The 17359-nt window shown below is 44.4% G+C and overlaps 1 protein-coding gene and 1 pseudogene across 4 annotated transcripts in view; both read right to left on the bottom strand.

The window, feature by feature from the left end:
• Positions 1-17359, bottom strand: part of LOC124617747 (solute carrier organic anion transporter family member 74D) — a 219590-nt gene that overhangs the window by 76213 nt on the left and 126018 nt on the right. For all 4 annotated transcript variants that reach the window (XM_047145291.1, XM_047145290.1, XM_047145292.1 and 1 more), the window contains 2 exons: positions 12651-13127; positions 46-279 (listed from right to left, as the gene is read on the bottom strand). In XM_047145291.1, the coding sequence (XP_047001247.1) occupies positions 46-279; positions 12651-12930 (514 nt within the window). In that variant the 5' untranslated portion in view covers positions 12931-13127. The remainder of the gene's footprint in view (positions 1-45; positions 280-12650; positions 13128-17359) is intronic.
• On the bottom strand, positions 11831-11948 carry LOC124556006 (annotated as a pseudogene).

Raw genomic sequence — 17359 nt, 5'->3', positions numbered from 1 at the left:
GAGAGAATAGTATCCAGTTCTTACTGACAAGTGGGGCGCACTCACCGATGAGCTCGCTGGTCTCGTTGGGGTTGGCGGTGGCGCCGTACTCCCGCGTCAGCATCAGCGAGTCCTGGCCGGCGCCGTACAGCAGGTGCGGCAGCGCATTCAGCAGGCAGAACGCCACCACGGTGTACAGGCCGAACGTCATCCAGCGCGGCCGGTGGCCGCGGCCCGCGTAGTACGTGATCACCGCCGACACCAGCATCGTGCTGATGTCGTTGCCGATGGAGATGAAACCTGCCGCACACCAGCACGTCATGTCTCAAGTCGTGGCGCCATCTCAGTTAAAATGTATACGACCAGTAATCTCCCTACCCTTTAGCCCTATCCCCGATTCTTTACAGAACCAAACTCCCATGTATGAAACGGATTCAGACATCTGACTACTTTAAATATTTGAAGTGAAGCATGTACCGGGTTGTTATAATTGGAGATGCTCACCGAAGTCCAGTGTAGGCTATAGTTTTTGTATGGCAGCGAAACTTGGCAGATATGCTAACGCACTATTCTGGAACAGATTTATGCTGAAAAAAAAAAATAGTTCCAATTTCGGGCACCAGGTGCAAATCTGGCGCTGTACAGTATCTCATAAACTTCTCCGGTGCTGATATCCAACAAACTGTGTTAGCGGCGGTTAATAATAAAATCAATATTATGCCTTCCTCACTTGTTGCACCTTTTCTACCACCGTTTTGTTCCTAATCCATTACAAAGGGAGACATTTTAATACGTTTTTCTTGCATTCACAAAACCAGATATGCACCAGTGGTGAACCAAACGAAGAACGCGCTTCATAACATCATTTCACGCGCAATGGCCTGATTGGTTAACTTCAAAGCTAATTGACTCGGGAACGGCGCAGTGTATCCAATTTCTTTCTTAGAAATTATTTCTCAGCGCAACCTAACCTGCAACAACCTTAGAAGTTTCCACAGTGTTTCTAAGCACCCTCTATATCGGTGCCCTGGAGTCTATCTCTCCCTCCTCCTGCATTTAATTCTAATGATGTTCCATAACAAATATCACTCCGTAAGAAATAAGACAGTTATTTAGGCAAACTGCCCTCTGGACAAGTGTGATGCGTAACCTAACATTCAAGTGATAATTTTGGGTGACTGCTTAGGTTCTAATGCGACAAAGTCACATTTTGTTCGATGCACCTGTAAGAACGGTGTAAATCTCTGTAACGCTGGTTATTTGTCTGTGATCCTCTGAGCATATTTACATGAATGACACGAACACTTTTGACATATTTATATGATTTTTAATACAAAAAATTATCACTAGAAATACGTATTATATAAAAAGGCGACCCAGCGGCACAGAATCAGTGATGTGGCAGTCTCACTGATGGGCTGGCCCTGGAAAGTGGTCGTAACACTGCCACGGGACGTTTACACTAACGAAGATCGTACTGTCAGGTCTCGGAAAGGGCTGATATTGCACTAGATGAACGTTGCGATACCAAGTTGTCTATTAAGTGAATATGTAACATAAGGCTTTCATCCTGACTAGGATCTGCCAGAGTAAACGGTTCGGAAATAGAAAGATATAGAGGTAACTTCTCTGCTCTGCAAGAGGTGAATGGAGCAATGAAGGGACGACACGACAATGTACTGTACCGAAACCGTCAAACAAAAATTATTATCATGCTCAGTGAACATTAACTGAATTGTGACAAACCTGAAGTAACTCTAAGTAATCAGATACAGAACTTCGTGTCTTACCACGAGCCACAAATTCGGTAAATATACATGAATTAACCGAAATAACTGAGGAGAACTGAAACGACTTTGGGAAACGTCAGAAACAGAAATAGACTTTGCTGGGCGGTTGCAGTGCTAAGGAGCAACGAAATGACATATATAGATTCACAACAGAGAAAAAACGATGCATTGTGGACAGTCAGTTTAACAGCAAGCTACAGGTCTGCAATTTTCTCAGGGTCATTTAGTCACAAAGATGTCTGCAAGAAACAGTGAAATCTCCCTATGTCTTTAAAATCAAACAGCCCACATAGTGATTTATGCACTGCACAAGATGAACATTACTCATTAGACTGTTCAAAAGAGCGGATATTGACGTAACCACCTAGCTGATGAGAGAAAGAAAATTAAAATATTACAAAAGCGTAAAAGAGTTTTATACAGAAAGATTAAATGATCCAGAGATAAGGCAAAGATTCAGTCTTGTCGTCAGAAATCGATCTGTATTACTTGCAAATGTCGAAAAGTAAAACACAATTACAAGCGGGTAGAAATACGAGCAGCGTAACAGGTCTCAGAGAATCCCTAGTTGTATGAAGTGTGTCGGGAAGAAATGAAAAGTAGAAAGAAAGCAGATGAGAGTCATCTAGTCAGTTTGAATAAAAGCCAAACACTAAAGAATGTGTAAGTAGGCTGTTTAGGTTTTCTTATTGGTAACGCCACGTAGCGCTCTATATGAAAATCACTGGCTGTGCTGTGTGCAGTCTGTGGCTAGTTTGCATTGTTGTCTGCCATTGTAGTGTTGGGCAGCTGGATGTTAACAGCGCGTAGCGTTGCGCAGTTGGAGGTGAGCCGCCAGCAGTGGTGGATGTGGGGAGAGAAATGGCGGAGTTTGGAAATTTGTAAGGCTGGATGTCATGAACTGCTGTGTATATTATGATTTTTCAACACTATTAAGGTAAATACATTGTTTGTTCTCTATTAAAATCTTTCATTTGCTAACTATGCCTATCAGTAGTTAGTGCCTTCCGTAGTTTGAATCTTTTATTTAGCTGGCAGTAGTGGCGCTCGCTGTATTGCAGTAGTTTGAGTAACCAAGATTTTTGTGAGGTAAGTGATTTGTGAAACGCATAGGTTAATGTTAGTCAGGGCCATTTTTTTGTAGGGATTTTTGGAAGTCAGATTGCGTTGCGCTAAAAACATTGAATACACGTGACTGTGCTTAAACTGACACAAATGGAAAAAATGTAAAGCTTAAATATCATACAGTGGGAACAGGAAGTTGTTGAATGAGTTAAACGTATGCTTGCAGGAGAAGATATTCGGCAGATAGTGTGTTTATCTTGAGGAACTGCAGTAATCAGAGGACATACATAACATATTCTTATCAACTGGGAGTAGCGAATATAAAGCAAAAAAATAGAATGATGGGGAATCATAAACACGTTACTTGAAATATGATATGATGTTTCTGGGAAAATGCGATAATACCGGAATTTATTACTGGGTAATAGTCTTGACCATACAGTATCTAATCGGTTTCAGTTCCCATAGAGTCATCATCCAACCAAAAAGCCACTGCAAGATGCAGTACATTCAAAAGGTTGGTGCTACACACATCAAAAAAAGTGTTCCATCACGTCGGTTCCGACAGATACGGAACGGGTACAGGAAACTGAGGTAGAGATCAACATAAACATCATTTCTGCCCTTTTTATTGCTCATGAAAACCACAAATTTGTTTTGTGCCACCTTCAGAGGTGGTGGTCCAGATTTCTGCACACAGCGGTACCTCTAATACCCAGTAGCACGTCCTCTTGCATGCCTGTATTCGTCGTGGCATACTATCCACAAGTTGATCAAGGCACTGTTGGTCCAGATTGTCCCACCCTTCAACGGCGATTCGGCGTAGATCCCTCAGAGTGGTTGGTGGGTCACGTCGTCCATAAACAGCCCCTAAAATCTTTCCCAGACATGTTCGATAGAGTTCATGTCTGGAAAACATGCTGGCCACTCTATTCGACCGATGTCGTTATCCTGAAGGAAGTCATTCAAAAGATGTGCTCGATGGGGACGCGAATTGTCGTTCCTGAAGATGAATGTCTCGCCAATCTGCTGCCGATAAGGTTGCACTATCAGTCTCGGAGGATGGCATTCACTTATCGTACAGCCGTCGCGGCGCCTTCCACGACCACCAGCGGCGTACGTCGACCCCACATAATGCCACCCCAAAACAGCAGGGAACCTCCTCCTTGCTGCACTCGCTGGACAGTGTGTCTAAGGCGTTCAGCCTGACCGGATTGCCTCCAAACACGTCTTTGACGATTGTGTGCTTGAAGGGATATGCGTCACTCATCGGTGAAGAGAACGTGATGTCAGTCATGAGCGGTCCGTTCGCCATGTTGTTGGGCCCATCTATGCCGCACTGCATGGTGTAGTGGTTGCAAAGATGGACCTCACCACGGACGTCGGGAGTGAAGTTGAGCATCATGCAGCCTATTGCGCACAGTTTGAGTCGTAACACGACGTCCTGTGGCTGCACGAAAATCATTATTCAACATGGTGGCATTTCTGTCAGAGTTCCTCCGAGCCATAATCCATAGGTAGCGATCATCCACTGCAGTAGTAGCCCTTGGCCGGCCTGAGCGAGGCATGTCATCGACAGTTCCTGTCTCTCTGTACCTCCTCAGTTTCCAAACACCATCGCTTTGGTTCACTCCGAGACGCCTGGATACTTCCCTCGTAGAGAGCCCTTCCTGGCACAAAGTAACCATGCGGACGCGATCGAACCGCGGTATTGACCGTCTAGGCATGGTTGAACGACTGACAACACGAGCCATGTACCCTCCTTCCTGGTGGAATAACTGGAACTGATCAGCCATCGGATCCCCTCCGTGTAATAGGCGCTGCTCATGCATAGTTGTTTACATCTTTGGGCAGGTTTAGTTACATCTCGTAACAATCAAAGGGACTTTGCCTGTGGTTCAATATCCATAGTCAACGTCTATCTTCAGGAGTTCTGCAAACTGGGTTGATGCAAAACTTATTTTGATGTGTGTGTATGACAAATGTACAAATATTCAGTATGTAACAACCTATTAAGCTTTGGAAAGAAGTGTGCAGTCAGCTTTCGATCTAAAGATCCTCTAATGGCAAAAACCAGAAATCAGTTTAATCGTTGTGTGATGATGACGGTTTATTGCTAACGGTTTCCTGTTTTGTAATAAGCTTGAATAGTCAGCACCTGGGGAGGTTAATTCACTCGGACGGATATTTAAAAATCCACCAGCGAGATGCACAACAGAACTGCGATCACAGTCGCTTACAGTGGGTGATAAAAACGCTTGAAGTATCGGAAAATCTGTGCGAAGATTTGTCTCGTACCTGACATTCGATATGACTTGATCGAAAGTATTGGGACACACCTAGAAAATGTGGAATTGCCCATTGGATGTCACGAGACGTGGACCCGTCAGTGTAAAAGGTGGGCGGTAGAGAAGCAGTTACAGTAGAATGGGTGGATCAGGAGAGCTAAGTAACTTCGACGTAGGTCAGTCACTGGATGTCACCTGAGTAACAAATCCGTGAGGGACATGGCACCCCTTCTATAGCTGCCCAAGTCGACTGTTGGTGATGCGAAGGATCAACCACAACTAAACAAGGATAATTGTGAAAAAATCGCATGAAATCAGCGGTAGAAATCACTCTTGAGATCCAAAGTATTCCCATGAGACTAGCTAGCACAAAGAGAATGCATAGGGAGGTAAAAGGAAATGGATGTAATGTTCGAGCAACTCCTCATAACCTGTACATTTCTGTAGCCAGTGCTAAGCGACCTTTGAAGTGGTGTAAGGACTGGCCAGCGGATGGCCGGAAACGAGTGATTTGGAGCAATGAATCACGCTATTCTATGTGGCAGTCCAATGGGGTGGTCCGGGTTTGGCGAATGTCTCGAGAACTTTACCTGCCATCACGTGTAGTGTCAACACTGAAGGATGGAGAAGATGATTTTCAGGGTTAGGACACGGTCCCTTTATGGCACTGCAGGAAACGGATGTGAACATACTTCACAGCGTTGTGTACTACTTGCAGTAGAGGAGCAGTTCGAAGAATGATTATGGAATCAATACGACAATGTAGCACCTGCGAGGGAACAGTTTGTGGGCAATAGAATTCCTGACTTGAACTGGCCTACCCATATGCCCTTTGGTACGAGTCAGAACGTCGGCTTCGCTCCAGATCCCAGCGTTCAGTATCGTCTACCGTCTCTGATTTCGGCCCTTGAGGAAGAAATGGCTGCCATTCCTCCACAGACATTCAGAAAAGTCAACGAAAGTGAACTAGCAGAGTTCATGAGCTATAAATGCGAAGGGTGGACATACCTCACATTAATGTCCACTAAAATAGTCCGAATATATTTGATCAGATAGTGTACTCGTATACGAGAACAGAAGATGAAACGTCGTCGTGTCTTTATGATTCAGAAACTTAGAATAAGGGCATGGAGTGGTATCATACACCTCTACCAAGACCTAAACAGTTTAAGGTCAAACGATCAGCACAGAAACTTATGATAATGGAAGGACTTCACTCTCCTTGATTTTTAGGAAGGTATTGTAATACCAACAGCGAGCTCTACAATAAAATGCTCCCTAACCGCCAAGCAGTAACTAGCAACCGGAGAGAGCCCAAGACTGACAGTGATCTACTTCTATCCAATGTTCTGGATTGGATACACTCTCGTGTCTATCTTGTAGCATAATGTCAGCTTCCGATGAGATGAAAGTGACGATGAAGAACTGCATATGACTTTTTGAAGGAGTTGATTTGAATGGTGGCAGAGGAACTTGAGGATAAAATAGCTATAGATAAATTACAATGCATCTTTGACATGAATGGACAGGGTGATAGGTGATGTGTTTTGTACATCAGGGATAGCTTTCGTGGTACTACAGAGGAAGCAGAGAGTACATCCAAATAACTGAGGACGTAGGGCGCAAGTGCTCTTCTGAGATGGAGACGTTATCACAGGAGTTCGTGGCGGGCCTTATCGCAAATGGCAGAAGACGGACGACTAGAAAAAGATCCTAGTGAAACAGTACTCTATGGCGATTACTTATTATATAGAGCTTCCGCAACGGCCCACATTTTAACAGGTAGACTACACGGATCCATAGAAGATGTCCACATAAACACTTTCACCAAATGCTAAAAAACGATACTACGTATTTTCGTCCTTCTACGAGCTTATTTGTAATTTTTCAGTATAGAAGGAACTCATTTCTACCGATAAAGAATGATAAGAGCATCTTACGGCTATTGGATGTATCTAACGTTACTGGAACTTTTGAGGTGGAGACCATAACTCAGTGTGCCCAGAGTTCGTGCAAGTGCAAGTTATCACCATCTTTCGAAGTCTGAGGAAAGTCAAATCATCGCTATGGAGGTTCACTGGAGTATCATAAAGAAAGATGAAACACACAACTGGTCGCAGGGCAATGACTCCAGAACGAATGGTGGCGAGATGGCCTAAGCCAACGGTGTGGTGAGAATAGCAGGTACTGCTCCTTCCAAAGAAGACAACGGGATTGTTAGACTGACTCTGACAAATAGACGAATGACAACAGCTGAAATTCGAGAGGTTGCAGGCGAAACGCCATGGGGAACCATCGGGGAGAGACTACCCGAAGCTCAGTTGAGATCTCTAGTCCCTATTAGTGGTTTACATTTGGCACCAATTGCCGATATGGCGAAAGTTATACCTAATGTTCCAAATGATTCGATTTTTCCTCTTGCTTGACGTACATATCTGAGATAGTACCAAATGCTGGTAAAACTGAAATATAAACCTCTATGACAGTCAGCAGGGTCCTGTGCAGATCAAGAGTTAAATGGGACATTGAGTGTCATTATATGGTGTTTAACTACGAACGTAGTTTCTGTTTGTACCTGTCACATCGATGACAACGTGTCTCCTGGCCTCCTGGTGAAATACGGCAGGTAGCAGGGATTTAGGAAATCCATATCTATCGAATTCTTGGAAATCATGCTGAGGGGAGCAGGTGGACGGTATCAAATGACGTATTCTAGCAAGATAATGCAAGATCCTACAAGGCAGTTCACACCACTGACGCCTTGAAGAATGGACGGACCTTTGAATGGCCTGCCCAGTCCCCCAAACAGCCAACGAAAGAGCATGTCTAGTATGCAATGGAAAGACATATACTTTTATACTGGCCTGTATTGGATATCAGTACGTGTTTCAGGCATGGAAAGATATTACAGAAGATGAAATTGGTAAATTGTTTGGTTCGACGCCTTAAGGAATACAAGTGTATATTTGCAGCTTTGGGCGTCACTTCTCATGCTAATGTTGGCGATGACCGAAGTTCTAAATGGAATTCATTTCATACCTTTCAAGTGATGTACGAATCCATAATATTTTATAAATATCGGAGTGGTGCCTCGTGATATGACCTTCTTGATTTCCGTCGGTCTAACATTACTGTCAACAAAGCCCACAACTTGTGAAACCAAACTTTATGGAGATTACTTGCTTCTACTCGGTGCCACTTTTTAACAGGCAACAGGACAAATCCACAAACCAGCAAACCCATATCCTTATTATAGAGAAAAGTGATTTCTTTTCTTCACTTACACTCATTATATTGTTGTTATTATCGTATTCAGTACGAAGATGGTTTGATCCAACTCTCCACGCTAGTCTGTCCTGTGCAAGCGTCTTCATCTCTGTTTAACTGGTGCAACCTACATCCCTTTGAACGTGCTTCCTGTAGTCCAGCCTTTGTCTGTCTCTACAGTCCCCTTCGGTTACCAAATTCACGACTTGTAGATGCCTTAAGAGAGGTCATGTCAACCCCTTCTTTCTTTTAATCAAGTTGTCCCATAAACTTTTTATCCCTCGAAACCCGATTCCAAGCCTCGTCAATAGTTATTCGATTTGCCCATCTAACTTTCACCACTCTTATGTGACATTACAACCCAAAAGCTTCGATTCTCTTTTTGTCTGAATCGCTCATCGGTCATGTTTCACCTCTGTTCAATGCTACAAGCCAGACAGTTATCTTCAGACAAGACGTCCTAACATTCAAATCTATATTCGGTATTGCCAAATTTCTCTTTTTTTTTGAAAATCTTTTCTTGCTATTGCCAGTCTACAACAACTCAAAACATGCCTGTTACTTTTAGCGTCCCTTTTCCGAATATAGTTTCCTTGTTATCAAATGTTTACTTTTTCTAATTTAAATATCTTTTGTTTTCCTATTGTTTATGTTCATCTTATAACCTCTTATCAAGGCATTATGCATTCCATACAACTGCTCTTCCAAGTCCTTTGCCGTCTGTGACAAAATAACTATGTCATCGGCAAACCTGGAAGTATACTCTTCTTCCTGAACTTTAATTACCTTTCTAAAATTCTCTTTCTCTTCCTTCACTGATTGCTCATTGTACAGACTGAATATCGGGGATGGGCTGCAACCACGTCTGACTCCGTTCTCTCTCTCTAATTCCCTTTCATGTCCTTCGACTTATATAACAGCAACCTGATTTCTTACAAGTTGTAGATTTCGCCCCTTATTGTTTTCAGACAGGATTCAACTAAATTCCCTTTACAGATGTTAAGGAGTTAAACTGGGGACCATCGTGGTTAAATTAGCAAAGGCATTCATATCCGGAAACGTATCGTTTCTGCGCTACAAGCGAAATACCGCAACACACGTTCAACTCACCCGCATTTTCGGCGCCACTGTCTAAGGTATTACATACGGTTTCTGTGTACAAGCCATTCAGTCGGGTTTGTGATCAACAGAGACTGGTTTGGCTGTTTCCTTGTGGTCGTCGTTCGTAATGTACCACTGTACCTGCCCAGAGAGGTTTGCACCTGCTGTTGTCCTTGTTGTCTTGGTTCACACTGCGCTATTGTATCTGCCCAGAAACGTATATACCTGCTGTTGTGCTTGCGGTGTCTGCTCACACAGTACTGCTGTACAGCTCTTACCATTCGATACAGTACAGAAGCTGTAGGTACAGTTCATTTTTTGTTGTTGCTGTTGACCGTACCGAACTATACATTTGCGGCATACGCCGGCATGATGTTATTGTACGACTGCCTGAGCTGAACGTTCTCCCGACTTAAACCTGCTAGACTACTACTTGTCAGGCCACACGAAATCCTTGATTCACGAGACACCTTTGGCATTCGAGGAAGACCTACTGGCGCGTTTATGGCTGCGCCAGATGATGTAGGACCAGGCATTGGTCATCGTGTGTACAGAAAGATGGTACGGACGTACCGCATCAGTGTTGACGTCGGTGGTCGTGACATCGAGTCCTGCTTGTAAGTGGACTCAGACCAAAAGCAGCAAGAGTCAGGGACCAACGTTTATTGTCGTATTTTACGTGAATCGGGAAAACGGTACATGTACGGACTTTGCTTTCATATATTACGAACCGCACGCCCAGCGCAAAACTGCAAGCGATTGAAGAAAAGAGCAGCTGACTCCTGTATATAAGAAGGATAAAAGAGGGCCCCACAAAGTTACAGACCAATGTCTTTAACATCGGTTTCCTGCAGAATCCTTGAGCACATTCTCAGTTCGAATACAATAAATTTTCTTGAAACAGAAAAGCTTCTGTCCACGAATCAGCACGCTTTCAGACAGCAGAGACATGAGTGGCTCGAAGACTTCTTAAGTAACAAAAACCTAGCATGTTGTCCTCGACGGCGAGTGTACGTCAGAGACAATTATATCGTCAGGAGTGCCCCAAGGAAATGTGATATGACCATCGTTACTTTCTATGTACATAAATGATTTGGAGAACAGGGCAAGCAGCAGTCTGTTTGGTGATGATGCTGAGGTGAATGGGAAGGTGTCGTGGCTGAGTGACTGGTGGAGATTACAAGATGACTCTAGCTGGTGTGATGAATGGGAGGAGACTCAAAATATAGAAAACTGTAAGTTAATGCAGATGACTAGGAAAAACAAACCCGTAGTTGAGTAAAGCATTAGTGGTGTGGTGCTTGACACGGTCAAGTCCATTAAATATCTGGACATAACGTTGTAAAGCAATAGGAAATGAAATGAGCATCTAAGAATTACGCCGGCCGGAGTGGCCGAGCGGTTCTAGGCGCTACAGTCTGGAACCGCGCGACCGCTACGGTCGCAGGTTCGAAACCTGCCTCGGACATGGATGTGTGTGATGTCCTTAGGTTAGTTAGGTTTCAGTAGTTCTACGTTCAGGGGACTGATGACCTCAGAAGTTAAGTCCCATAGTTCTCAGAGCCATCTAAGAATTGCGTTGGGTAGGCGAATAGTTGACCACGGTTTATTGGGAGAATTTTAGGAAAGTGTGGTTCAACTGTAAAGGAGACCGCATATACGACTTTGTGCGACCCATTGTTCCAATGTTTGGGATTCGCACCAGGCCGGATTAAAGCAAGATATCGAAGCAATTCAGAGGTGGGCTGCTAGGTTTGTTACCGGTAGGTTCGAAGAACTCGCAAGTATTACAGGGGTGCTTCAGGAACTCAGACAGGAGTCACTGGAGGATGGGAATCATTGGAGGTAAGGTTGCGTTCTTTTCGAGGAGCACTACTGAGAAAATTTGGAAAACCGGCATTTGAGGATGGCTGGAAAATGATTCTACTGCCACTAACGGGTAAGGAGCCCAGAGATTGGAGAGATTAAGGCTCGTACAGAGACATATAGATAGTCCCTTTTTCCTCCCTCTGTTTTGAGTGGAACAGGAAAGGCAATGACTAGTGGTACAGGGTATTCCCTGCCACGCACCATACTGTGCTTGTGGAGTATATATGTTGATGAATTACTTGTCCGCCACTAAAAGTCCTTTACGTCTGTGAAGCGGACTTAGGCTCACCCTTTATAAGCAAGGTCCGCCTTCAGGCCACAAGGGGCCCATCGGGACCATCCGACCGCCATGTCATCCTCACTGAGGATGCGGATAGGAGGAGCGTGTGGTCAGCACACCGCTCTCCCACTCGTTATGGTGGTTAAGTAGCTCCTCAATTGGCATCACGGGGCTGAGTGCATCCATAAAAATGGCAACAGCGCACGACGGCCCGGATGATCACCCAACCAAGTGCCGGCCACGCCCGACAGCGCTTAACTTCGGTGATCTGACGGGAACCGGTGTATCCATTGCGGCAAGGCCGTTGCCTCACCTTGTATAAAAAAAGCACTCTGTCTTCAGGCCACGAGTGGAGCACCGGGACCATCCGACCGCCGTGTCATCCTCAGTGGAGGATGCGGATAGGAGGGGCGTGAGGTCAGCACACCGCTCTCCCGGTCGTTATGATGGTATTCTTGACTGGACCCGCTACTATTCGGTCGAGCAGCTGCTCAATTGGCATCACGAGGCTGAGCACACCACGAAAAATGGCGACAGCGCATGGCGGCCTGGATGGTCACCCATCCAAGTGCCGACCACGCCCGACGGCGCTTAACTTCGGTGATCTCACGGGAACAGGTGTATCCACTGCGGCAAGGCCATTGCTCACCCTGTATTAATAAAAGCACTCCGTCTTCAGGCTACGAGTGGCGCACCGGGACCATCGGACCGCCGTGTCATCCTCAGTGGAGGATGCGGAAAGGAGGGGCGTGGGGTCAGCACGCCGCTCTCCCGGTCGTTATGATGGTATTCTTGATCGAAGCCGCTACTATTCGGTCGAGTGGCTCCTCAATTGGCATCACGAGGCTGAGTGCACCCCGAAAAAAGGCAACAGCGCATGGCGCCCTGGATGGTCACCCATACAAGTGCCGACCACTCCCGACAGCGCTTAAGTTCGGTGATCTCACGGGAACCGGCGTATCGACTGCGGCAAGACCTTAAAAAATTAATGCTAGTTATCGTATGACTTACCAATAGTCTTGCTAGGGATCTTGAACCGCTTCTCGATGGTGGTGATGGTGCCATTGTAGTAAGAGTACGTGGCCGAATAGACACACCCCAGGATGCCGTACAGGAAGACGAAGGCCTTCTTGTTGGCGAACTTCTGCAGGAAGGCGGAGCGCATAGGGCCGTAGCCGCAGGTGGTGTCGTCGGTGAGCGGGTGGTCGCGGTACAGCTGCTCCTCCTCCTCGGGCGTCAGCTCCCCGGGCCGCCTCTTGGCGTCGCCGTTCTTCTCGCTCTTGTCGGCCATGGCTGCCTCGCGGTGTGCTGCGGGCCGCTGCTGGCTGGTCTGGGGTCGGAGCGCTGCGCGGGACTCGGCCGGCTCAGAGGTGGCGGGGCGGCATGTGGCAGTTGAAGCAGCGGCCGCAGGGATGCCGCGCAGCGTCTGAGCGCCCACGGCGCGCCGGCGCCGCTCTTATAACGGCCAGCCGCCGCTCGCCCCTGCCCCTGCGCAGATAGTGCCGGTCGTCACTCGCGTACCAGATACAGCGAGATAAAACAGGACCTCTTTCCTGGAAACGGCAAGGATCTCGGGAAGGTCGTGCAGATATTGGCCGGTGTATCAGGGAGGTCACACTCCGATGGCGATAAAACGGATGCTACCTGCAGACTGTAAAATGTCACAATTAATGAAATGTTCCTGGCTAAGTAGCGTGCCAGGTACAACGGATCTTTTACGTTGGGATAAATTTATTTCATTTTTTGTTAGATGTTTTCGTTAAGTAGCTGAATAAATTGTAATTAGGAATAATTTAACTAAGCAGAGTAGAGAAGATAAAGTCAAAGAGATGATCATCGGGCGGACATTGTCGTAATGTTACGTCATTGCGTTGTTCGGTTGTTAAAACAAGTCGTTTGTGTTCCGTTCTGTTGTTCGGTCGTGCGCGTATCGGAAAGAAATTAATTCTGGGACTAGAATAAACTTTCACATAATAGTTACGATTCGATGTTCCGTCAAAAGGGGTTAACGTCAGTGTTAATTTGAATTGTGGGCGACAGGATTAGTTTTCACAGATACGTGAAAACGGACGTAACGAAAGTTGTTCGCATATCATCCTTGAACGTGACTTTTTATTTAATTAACGATTACGGGCTCATTAAAAGCTATTATCTCATAATTAGGATCAATCCCTCTTTCCTCCTAGATAGTGATCATTCATTAACATTTACGTCATAAGAAAAAGGATTATTAATAAAAGTGATGTTAAATGACAATAACGTGTTGTTCCGTTGGTGTGGAACCGACGCAATATCTCTGAAATGTCATTGATATATAATTTGTGATAAACACTGAACTGAGATAGGAACTATATTGAAATTAGTGAACATTTGATACTGAGACTATAGAAGCAGAAGCGCTTAAGGTTTCTCTTCTCTAAAATGGCAAAATAGTTGCGAACTTTAACTCAATAGCCGACATTATGTGTTGCAAAGACATTAGCATTTCATACTTATTTTGACGACGCGCTGTTAAACAAAGGAACGTTGAGTCTCTGTACGAGTAGTAAAATTAAATCTAAAAACATAATTAATAACGGCGAACTCCGCTTTAACAAACTGTATTGCGTGTCGTCATCGGGCAATAACCGATCAACCCTGGAGACTTGTGTGGTGAAATTAGAAGTCGCGCGTATAAAACAAACTTAAAAATCCATTCAAGCTACAGTGGAGTCGGCACAACACGACGTGGACAGTTATACAGGAAGTGAATTGGACATTCAAAGTAGTTACATTCCCCCTTGAAAATGTCCTCCGCAGACGGGGACGAAACGTTGGGTTCTAAGGTGGAATCTATTCGACCACGAATAAAGAATAAGTTCAACCAATGTTACCTTGGGTTACGATGACAGTGTCGCTATCGTACGAGGGTCACTCCAAAACAAATGCACACTATTTTTGTAAAAATAGTTTTCATTCTGCATGCATGAAAGCATTACAGTGTGTAGATACATCCTTCCTGCTTGTTTGCAAACTTATTTCGACGTGTTCCCGTGAGTGGCGCCGTCACAGCATGTCTTCAAGATGACTGCTGCACTTGACGTTCGTCAGAAGCAACGTGCTGTCATAGAATTCCTGTGCTGTGAAAACGAGACAGTGGGAAACATACACAAGAGGTTGAAAAAGGTGTACGGAGATGCTGCTGTCGATAGTAGTACAGATAGTCGGTGGGCGAGCAGGTTACGTGATGAAAGCGGGCACGGCAATATTGAGGATTGTCCTCGCAGCGGCAGACCTCGTACTGCACACACTCCAGACAATGTGCAGAGAGGTAACGAATTGGTGACTGTTGACAGACGCATTACAGTGAACGAATTGTCACGCTACGTTGGAATAGGGGAAGCAAGTGTTTGCAGGATACTGAAAGTGTTGGCGTTAAAAAAGGTTTGTGCCAGGTAGGTTCCCAGGATGTTGACAGTGGTTCACAAACAAGCACGAAAAACGGTATGCAGTGAACTTTTGAAAAAGTACGAGAATGGTGGAGATGAATTTCTTGGAAGAATTGTGACAGATGATGAAACATGGTTCCATCATTTTTCACCAGAGACGAAGAGGCAATCAATGGAATGGCATCATGCAATTTCACCCAAGAAAAAAAATTCAAAACCACACCTTCTGCTGGAAAAGTTATGGCTACGGTGTTTTTCGATTCCGAAGGACTCTTGCTTGTGGACATCATGCCAAGTGAAACCACCATAAATTCTGATGCATATGTGACGACACTGAAGAAACTTCACGACTGAGTCGTGTTCGACCACATCGGCAAAAGCAGGATGTTTTGCTGTTGCACGACAATGTACGGCCACATGTCAGTCAGAAAACCGTGGAAGCGATCACAAAACTCGGATGGACAACACTGAAACACCCGCCTTACAGTCCTGACCTGGAGCTATGTGACTATCATCTCTTTACGAAACTGAAAGACTCCCTTCGTGGAAAAAGGTTTGAAGATGTTGACTCCCTTGTGCTCGATGCCAAACAATGGCTCCAACAGGTTGGTCCAGAATTTTATCGTGCGGGTATACAGGCGCTGGTTCCAAGATGGCGCAAGGCAATTGAGAGGGATGGAAATTGTGTGGAGAAATGAAAATATTGTTCCTAAAGGATGTATCTACACATTGTAAAACTTTCAGACATGTAAAATAAAAGATGGATACAAAAAAAGTAGTGTGCATTTCTTTTGGAGTGACCCTCGTATACAGGGTGTTTCACAGTACATGTTACACGTTTCTAGAGGTTGTAGAGCGGACCTAGTAGATCAAGTTTTAGGTTTTCAGAAATTACTGCAACCAGTCGCCTTTTATATAGATGTATTTTATTCAACCATGACCGGTTTCGAGCTGCCTAGCAACTCATCATCAGATGGTATATACATTTAGTGCTTTTTTGTACCCATTGTGTGGGTGGTTGAGTATCTGTGGCTACACAGAAACGAGAACAAATAATCGCTACATGTGGTACAGTAACACGAAATATTTACAGCATAATTTATGTTTAACGTATAAGAACAAATAATCACTACATGTGGTACAGTTACACGAAATATTTACAGTTTAATTTACGTTTTGAGGTGTTACTTACAGATAAATCTTTCTGCAGGTATATATATATCTCTTTTAGGACGTATTTTTGAAACCATTGTGTCTTGTTTTTCACAATTTCACAAGTTAAAACTTTCACTAGATGTATATTACTTTTATGAGGCACTGTTGGAAACATATATCTTGTTTTTCGTAAACATCGCTGAACACACTTAGCCACAGATACGAATACAGGATTTACACATTATAAACAAGCCAAAGATTGCAATATAACTACAGTATCAAAGATTTCAAGTTGACCAGAGGCATTATTAGTCATCACACACACTGACAAGAGATTTGTCTTTATTACATAGAAAATAAATGTAAATTAGCTTAAACTAGTAAAATGTTTATTTATAAATTAACTGTGCAATTTTAACAGGTATATAAAACTAGATTTTTTACATTATATTTCAGTTACATTTAAGATAATTGGTATTGAGAGTATTATGACAGCTAATTTCTTGCTCCTTCCATTGGCTGATCTTGGCATATGATGTCTGGGATGAGAGGTTGATGGTTAACTTGAAATAATAAGTGATGCTGATACTTGAAAGGGTGTGGAAAAGGAGTTGGCGGTGGGGGGGGGGGGTTGGGGGGGGTGTATAGGAAAAAGGAGAGGGGGGGGTTGAGAGGGTGATGTGGAGAGAGAAGAGGGGTGGGGGGAGGGGGGGGTGGGGTGGGGGGGGGATTTTGTTTCTGAATGACTGTTTAGTTTTTTAAGTTCAAAGAATCCTTAAAATTCTGAAAGAAGGAGTTATTCGCCAGTTCTGTCTGCTCATTTAAAATGGTATGTGGGGAATTATGTTTGTGGGTAAAAATTTCTAATTGTTCGAGAAGATCCATCTTGAATCCCTTGTCTACAGTGTGTAGGATTTGAAGGTTAGTTTTAATGTCTGTTATGGAATGTTTATTATCTGCTAGATGGGTAGCAAAAGTGGATCTATTTAAGTTGTTTAGGCGAAGTGCATCAGTGTGCTCTTTGTATCGGATCTCAAAATTTCTACCTGTTTGCCCTACATAGTAGCAGGAGCAGCTGTCACATCTTAATTTATATATACCAGATTTTTGGTAGGGTGTGCTGGCTCTTTTGGTGTT

The sequence above is a fragment of the Schistocerca americana genome, chromosome 1 (genome assembly GCF_021461395.2).
Source record: "Schistocerca americana isolate TAMUIC-IGC-003095 chromosome 1, iqSchAmer2.1, whole genome shotgun sequence".
Classification (NCBI taxonomy): Eukaryota; Metazoa; Arthropoda; class Insecta; order Orthoptera; family Acrididae; genus Schistocerca; species Schistocerca americana.
Note: the sequence above shows the minus strand (reverse complement) of the source record. Positions and strands in the feature narration are given on the sequence as shown.